The sequence below is a fragment of the Carlito syrichta genome, unplaced genomic scaffold (assembly GCF_000164805.1).
Source record: "Carlito syrichta isolate Samal-C Ts95f unplaced genomic scaffold, Tarsius_syrichta-2.0.1 Scaffold305649, whole genome shotgun sequence".
NCBI lineage: Eukaryota > Metazoa > Chordata > Mammalia > Primates > Tarsiidae > Carlito > Carlito syrichta.
In genome coordinates this window covers 348830-356580 of record NW_007249745.1, presented here as the reverse complement: position 1 = coordinate 356580, position 7751 = coordinate 348830, and the positions used below count along the sequence as shown (strand labels likewise).

The 7751-nt window shown below is 54.7% G+C and overlaps 2 protein-coding genes across 2 annotated transcripts in view; both read right to left on the bottom strand.

Moving 5' to 3' along the window:
• The window catches only part of SETD1A (SET domain containing 1A), a 24132-nt gene extending 23913 nt beyond the window's left edge, over positions 1-219 (bottom strand). Inside the window, 1 exon segment of the mRNA XM_021714446.1 lies at positions 61-219. The gene's annotated coding sequence lies outside the window, so the exon portion shown is untranslated.
• A 2945-nt stretch (positions 220-3164) lies between these two features.
• On the bottom strand, positions 3165-7745 carry ORAI3 (ORAI calcium release-activated calcium modulator 3). The gene is made up of 2 exons (XM_008062040.2): positions 7518-7745; positions 3165-3870 (listed from the first exon to the last, which is right to left on the bottom strand). The coding sequence occupies exons 1-2, from the start codon at positions 7743-7745 to the stop codon at positions 3220-3222; spliced, it is 879 nt and encodes a 292-aa protein (XP_008060231.1). The 3' UTR covers positions 3165-3219.
• Between the last annotated feature and the right edge of the window lie 6 nt (positions 7746-7751).

Sequence of the window (7751 nt, the reverse complement as noted above, 5' to 3'; positions counted from 1 at the left end):
CGCACCAAACACCACCGCCACCTGCGCGAGGCCCAGCGGGCACAGTGTCTGCATTCGCACTTTCGCCACGGGCGCTGCGGGGAGACCCACGGGGCCGAGAGTAGCGGCCTTGCCTCGGCCGACGCCCTATAAGGCTCGGGAGTTGCGGCCCAGGAAGCCTGGAGATTGGCCGCATCCCCCGGAGAGTGAGTTTCACCACCACTATCCAGATGTTCCGGCCTGGGGTTCTTGACGAATCGGCGCGGACGAAAGCTGCGACTAGTCCTTGAGGAAAAGGGGGCGGGGCAGAGGGAAGAGGCTAGCCAGAGCTGGGGCGGCTTGAGTGGCGCGTTGAACAGACGCAGATTCGTCAGGCGGGCGGAGCGAATCGGTAGACAGGATGCGCGCTCCTTTGCCCCTCTTCCCTGTCCCTTCCTTGCGCAGCCAAAGGTCTAAGAGGCTGCAGATTCGCCACTGTTCTTGGCTTCAGCCGCAGCCTCCCTTCATCCTCCTCGGTGGAGTCAAGAAAATAACGCCCGGTTAGCCCAGCCCTGTTGGCAGAGTCGGCAACTTTTTCTTGATTTTTCTTGCTAGCGCAACTCAGAGGACAGCCGTCTTCTGACTTTGGGAGAAGATGGCTACAGCCCAGAGCTCTTCTCAGAGTCCGATGAGAATTTTCAGCCGAGTATAGAGGGACCCGAGTATTCGGAGGATGAGCCGGCCTAGCGAGCGAATCTGCAGGTCCTGTTGTGGGCGGGGCCAAGGAGCTGCGCGCAGAGGGGCGTGGCCAAAGCGTGCGGAGTCCGGAGACGCCGGGCGCCTCCTGTAGGACCCACCGAAACCGGGACGGGATGGGAGCGGCTGCCGGGAGATGGAAAAACACCACCGGGACAGTGACGCAGGCATTTTGCCCGGCCCCGCACCTCACGCAGAGTGTTTCCTTCCCGTTATCCCTCTTGGGCTTCTAGTTATTTGAGATGCCCATTCGACAGACGGGGAGACTGAGGCCTGCAGATGGTGCCCCATTTTGTCATACTCAGCCCATCATTGGAGGTTAAATCCGGGACTGTCTCAGGGTTCTCTGAGGAGCCTGGTGGGGCTTAAAGGCCCTTGAGTGGGCCCCGTCAGATATAAGAAGCCAGATCCTACAGGAACTGGAGTGGGCTGGTTTGTTTTCCAAGCATCTTGACCCCGGTGCTCGCTACTTCAGCTGGGGCGCCCGATGCTTACGGGATCCCGCCGCACGAGGGCAGCACCAGCCCAGGCCTGGACCTGGAACCCCCGGGGCTGAGGTCGCTCGAAGGCTGGGCGCTTTTTTTCCTGGTGTCTGGGGGAGGCACTCCCATGAGGCTCCTCTGCCGGAGTTGCGGATGCCCTAGGCTCCGTACATCTGTACATCATTCCCTCTCTTTATGACCTTGGGCAAGCCATTGACCTCTCTAAGAATCTGAAACAGTGTCGAACAGTGCAGGGAAGGCCTTGGAGCCTGGTTTATGCAAATTTACCATTTTAAGCAGTAGGAGACTTGTCTAAGGTCTCACACAAGAATACAAGGGGTTTGGGACCTTTTAAAATGTTAAGGGACATGAGGCTGAAACAGTTCATTTACATGGAGGCATAGGTGTTGAGATCAGATTCTTCTGTCCACTTTCCTCAAAGAGAAAGAGATTCCCATATGAGGGTAAAAACAATCCAAGTTCTATTTCACTGACTAGCTGTGTAGCTTTGGGCAAATCTTCAGCCTTCTTGGGCCTCAGTTTCCTAATCTCAGAAATGGAAATCATAAAGACTTGTCTCTTTAAGTGTCCGTGAGGGTAAAATGAGCTAAGCTATGAAAAGCTTTTAGTATTGAGTGGTCACTCAAGAAATATACTACATACTCAATAGGAGAGACATACCCTGAAAGAGTTCAAAGGCCTTAGCCTCTCCACATTCAGAAGTTATTGACCCATGGCCAGACACAGTGGCTCACGCCTGTAATCCCAGCACTTTGGGAGGCCAAGACGGGAGGATCTCTGGAGCCCAGGAGCTTGATACCAGCCTGGGCAAAAGAACAAGACCCCATCTCTACAAAAAAGATTAGCTAGGCATGGTGGTATGAACCTGTATTCCCAGCTACTCCAGAGGCAAGAGGATCACTTGAGCCCACGAGTTTGAGGCTACAGTGAGCTATGATCCTGCCACTGCACTCTGGACTGGGCAACATAGTAACCCATCTCCACCAAAAAACAAAAACAAAACATTGTTATTGGTCCTTGCTGGCACCTGATGGGTGCTAACTCCATTTTCACCCACCCACTTGCCCTGCACCTAGCTCTTAGGAACAAGTAAACTTATCCCAAGAAGGCCTCCTTTTCATCCCACTCACAGCCACAGGGACTTCTGTGAAATACAATTTATTATACAAAATAAGGTGTATCAAAATTCAGTGTCAGAAGAGCTCTGTATCCCCAAGTCTAGGGACTGGACCCTCTCCCTTAAAGCCTCCTCACCCACCCCTTGCTAAGGAGTCACGCTGGGCGTACATGCTCCCAGTCTCCAAAGACCCCTCCAGCCCTTGCCCAGAAGAGTGAGAACCAGATTTGGTGCATAAATGTGGGACTAGGGCAGTGTGGGTGAAGCACCATCCCTCCTGCGTGTGGCCACAGGTCACCAACAGTGGGGCATGGGCCTGAACCTCCAAAAACAGGGAGACTTCCCCTAGGAAAAGCTGGACCTTTGTCTGGAGTAGAAACACCCAGATCCCTCTACAACTAAAGCAAGAATGTGGAACCCACCAAACCTGGGGACAGGGAGAAGCTTCCCCAAGAATATCAATTGTAAAATAGAGTCTACAAAAATAAAGCAAGGGTTGACTGCCTCCTGGGGCAGCTGTGTGGGCTGCAACCTTCTGACCTCTACATCCTGGAGAGAATGGAAAAGGCAGCTGAGTGTCAGCACCAAAGGTCGCACCCAGACCTCCCAGCCTCCCCTGTATCTCCTCATGATCTTTGATCTGAGGACCTTCCCCTTCCTCCCAGCCCAGGTGTAGTTTGTAAAACCCACGGGACAGACAGGGAAAATCCCTGGGAATGTGGGAATTGCCCCAAGGCCCGCCCAAAGGACCCCACAGGCTGGAATCTACCTGAGAGTGGCCACAAAAGTTGGCTACAACCAGGGGCTGGTAATGAGGTCTGTGGGCCCTGGGGCTCTTGCATACGGCTGAGGGAAGCAGTGCTTGCAGCGGGGCTAGTGGCAACCTCACACAGCCTGCAGCTCCCCCTGCAGGCGACTCAGCTCCTCTAGCTCCTGCTTGTGGCGGTCTGTCTTGTGTGCCACCAAGGAGCGGTAGAAATGCAAGGCAAAGGCCACGAACACCAGCCCCACGGGTACCATGATCGCTGTGGAGGCCATGGCTGCTTGCCAGCCTGGCCCGGGGGCCTCACCACCACCACACGATTGTCGGGGTGGGCAGGCCTCAGGTGGCTGAGCCTGGGACGGAGCCACGGGAGCAGAGGATGGTGGGAGTTTGGAAGCCGGACTAAGGGAGGCGGCCACTGGTGCCAGAGTACCAGGTACCCTGGAGACTGGTGTGTTCACAGGGGCCCCAATGGGCACAAACTTGACCCAGCCAACCAGGACAACTTCAGCAAGGAAGAGAAAGGTGCCCAAGGCAGTGGAGAAGCCCCAGGCCAGCTCCACGTAGCGGTGGAGTCTCTGGTGGGGCGACTGGTGGACAGAGTTGAGGTTGTGGATATTGCTCACGGCTTCAATGTGGGGCAGCAGACACGTGGAGACCATGAGTGCAAAGAGGTGCACGGCCACCAGCACGGTGGTACAGGCACTAAAAGCCACCAGCAGGCCAGGCGGGTATTCGTAGTCACTCTCTAGCTGTACCTCCACCATGGCCACCTGTGGGAACAAGAGGGGATGGACTGAGTGCCCATAACCTCCTCAGCAGTAGAGGTTTTGTCACCTGTTGGGATACTTTTTTTTTTTTAGTTGAAGTCTTTTTTTTTTTGAGTTGGAGTCTCACTCTGTCACCCAGACTGGAGTGCAGTGGATGCTCCCGGCCACTGCAGCCTCGACCTGCTGGGCTTCGGTGATCCTTCCGCCTCAGCCTTCCGAGTAGCCGGAATTACAGGCATGCGCTACCACGCCCGGCTGACTTTTTGATTTATTGTAGAGATGAGGTCTTGCCAAGTTGCCCAGGCGGGTCTCAAACCCGCAGGCTCAGGCAATCCACTCACCTCAGCCTCTCAAAGCACAGGATTACAGACTGAGCCACCGAGCCCGGCTTGAATTGAAGTCTTACTCTGTTGCCCCGGCTGGTGTACAGTGCCATGATCATGGCTCACTACAGCCTTGACCTCCTGGGCTCAGGCAATCCTTCTGCTTCAGCCTCCCCAGTAGCTAGAACTACAGGTGTGCACCACCATACCTGGCTAATTTTTGATTTTTTTTTTCTTTTCATAGAGATGAGGACTCACTATGTCACTATGTTGCCCAGGCTGGTCTCAAACTCCTGGGTTCAAGCAATCCTCCCACCTCAACCTCTCAAAGTGCTGGGATTACAGGCATGAGCCACTGTGCCTGGCTAGGATACATCATTGATATATTTCTAGGATCTAGATCAGTGCCTGGCAGGAAGAAGACACTCTTTGTTGAGTGAATGGGACAAGACAGCCTTGGCCAGGCTGTCTTGTTCTGGGCCTTGGTTTCCCCACCTGGCTATCAAGACGGCTGAATGACACGTCTGTGACAGGTTTACCTTTTTTTTTGAGTTGGAGTCTCATTCTGTCACCCAGACTGGAGTGTAGTGGCATGCTCCCAGCCACCGCAGCCTCAACCTGCTGGGCTCCAGTGATCCTTCTGCCTCAGCCTTCCAAGTAGCCAGAACTACAGGCGTGTGCTATCCTGCCTGGCTATTTTTTTTTTTTTTTTTGATTTATTGTAGAGACAAGGTCTCACCAAGTTGCCCATGTGGGTCTCGAAACCGCCAACTCAGACAATCCATTCACCTCGGCCTCCCAAAGTGCTGGGATTACAGGCTGAGCCACCGAGCCCAGCCAGGCTTTACCTTGATATAGCATAGGATTTGTTTAAAAACTGATTCTGGAGCTGGGCTGCCTGGGTTCATTCTCAGCTTTACAAGCTGTGTAATCATGAGCAAGTGTCTTAGTTCTCTCTCTGTGCCTCAATTTCCTCTCTGGAAATGGGGATTGATAAGAGCACCTACCTGCTTTATAGGGCTGGTGTCAGGCATATTATATGCACTAGGTAAGTGTGCACCATTGTTATTAGAGTGAATGCTAAAGGCTGATGCCAGAATTTGCAAACTGGCACACCATGAACCACAGCCACTTTGCAGACATGTTTTGCTTGGCTCACACAGTGTGTTTTTTAAAAATGGAATAAGCTGCCAACTTTTAAAATTCAAGGGAGTTCATATACCCCAATTTCCAGATCCTCTTGGAAACTTGGCAGAGCTGGTCACAGTAGGCCCACATTCCTGCACGGCAGTTTCAGCTAGAATTGAGTCATGGCTGGTTCCTTTGGACAAGTCATGGGGTCTCTTGATCGCCAGTCCCTAGCCAGACTGCTCAGCATCCTTACCTGCCTGGCCTTTTGCAAACATCTGAGTTGATGATTCTGTTCTAGGGATGCATAGTTTGGGTCTAGAACCAGACTACTAAGGTTTGAATTCCTCCACTTACTTGCTGTAGGAGGGCCTTGGGTGTCTCAATAGCTCCAGTCCTCCATTTTCTCATCTGTAAAATGGCCACACTAGTGGTTCCCACTTCATAAAGGTGTGCTGAGCATAGTGGCTGGTACTTAATGACAGCCGAATACAATTTTTGTAGAATGTTATTCTAACTCAGGCCATCTGGGTTTCTGAATCCAGATCTTTCCCCATCCTTGATTCTTACAGGATCCATTAGATTGCTCTGGGCCTGCAGGAAGGAAGGTACAGAGCCTGGCGGGTGGAGGTAGAAAAATAAGGCTGAGTATTTTGGGAAATTGGGCCATGGCAGGTGTTTTCCACAGAAAGGGATCTGGGACAGGCTTAGTCCTGGTTTCTCCAGGTGCCTGGGCCAGGCTTGCACTCTCCTACGAGGACGAGGACCAGTCCTGTCCCCAGAAGCTAAACCTCCAGGCTCTTGATCTTGCAGAGAAGGACCTGGCCCTTAAGCTGTCACCCCAGCAACCTGCAAGTCCTGCAGCAGGCTGGTTTGTCTCCTTGGGAACAGGCTGGACCATGGGGTTGACCTCCCGCCACTAGGTGCATGGAGAGTGGCCCCTTTCCCTCCGCAGTCTGTGCAGATGAAGGGGAGCCAACTGCCTGTCCCAAGATGACACCCCCATCAGGAAGTGTGAGGTGGTCTGTCGACTCTGGGACCTCACAGAGAAGATCCTAGGCCTAGGATGACCCTTGGGGTTAGAGACTTTCCCTAATATGGTTCAAATATAGAGGCTGTGGCACAGAGAGAGGCAGGGACTAACCCAAATCCTCTAGTGCTATGATCCCATCTCAGCTGCCTCTGACATCCACCCCACAGGGGCATATTTCCCAAAGTAGCCCTCTAGAACCCTAACAGTCCAGCAACCCTGGGTCCTAGTTCTCTCCACATTCTTTATCTACTGTGCCCTCAGCAGAGCTACTGCCACAGAGGTGTAGGCTTTGGTTTCCACACCTGTCCAATGAGCAGGCTAGTCTCTGGTGTGTGTCTTGCTCTGACATGCTTGGATCTGGGGTTCCTGATGACAGGAGCTCATCCTGGGACAGTTACTTGGCAGGCCACAGAAGGCACGCCCCTTATGATCTCACTATTTCCCACTGGCCTGTGAGGGGGCGGGGACCTGTCCAGGGTCACACAGCCGGCCATAGGCAGGGGGGAGTCAGGACTTGTGTCTGTTGACTCCTCACTTGGGGACCGCCCTCAGGCCCACTTCCTGTGAGGCCACTGTGGGACCGTTGGCTGATATCATCCTCCCACGCGAGAGACAGCAGCTTCCTCATCAGCTTCCTTCCTGCCGGCTTCCTCACAGGCATCACCTCTTGTCCGTTTTCCTGGTTGCCACTACACACTCTCTTCCTTGGAACGGACTCCCCCTCAGCTGAGCGACCTTCCATCCGGTGTCTGGTCCTGGCCTTGCAGATACACCCCTGCCCAGCATTGATTCGCCTCTGACCCTCTACGAGGACTTAGGAAGCGCTTCTCCAGGAATGTGCTCCTCCTAGACCGCTCTGCCCCATCACTGCAGGTTCATCCCCACTGGCGATCTGCGGACCCCTCCCTCCACGACGCCTCTGGGACTTGCTCAGCTTCCCCACGGCCCTCTGTATATTCCTAGGGTCCTGCTTACACACGCGCACGCACACACACACATCCATAAAAAGGGTCTTGCCCAGTCCCCTGGGACCGCGTCTGCAGCCCCTTAGACCCCATTTTCCCCTTCCTCTGCCTGGTCTCCCTTGGGGACCTGGTGGCTTCGCCCACGACCCCGTGCCCCCACGTGCGTCACCCCCGCCCTGTGCGCCCCTTCCCGCCCCTCACCATGGCGAAGCCCGAGAGCAGGGCAGACGTGCGGCTGGAGGCTTTGAGCTTGGCCCGGCTGAGGTAGAGGCGGCGCCAGCTGAGCGCCCGCAGCGAGTGCTGACTGGCCCCCATGAGGTCCAGGTACCCGCGGTGCACGAACTCTCGGTACGTGGCCGAGCCCGCGGGGCTCTCGGGCTCCGGGTTCAGCGGGGCCTGCTCGCCCGCGTCCCCCTCGCCGCCCTTCATCCTGGG

Bases quoted from the DNA above. Each gene is read 5' to 3' on its own strand.
- ORAI3 (XM_008062040.2), bottom strand. From the start codon at position 7,745: ATGAAGGGCGGCGAGGGGGACGCGGGCGAGCAGGCCCCGCTGAACCCG. The intron at 3,871-7,517 runs GTGAGGGGCGGG...TTGTTCCCACAG, and splicing joins TGCTCTCGGGCTTCGCCATG to GTGGCCATGGTGGAGGTACA.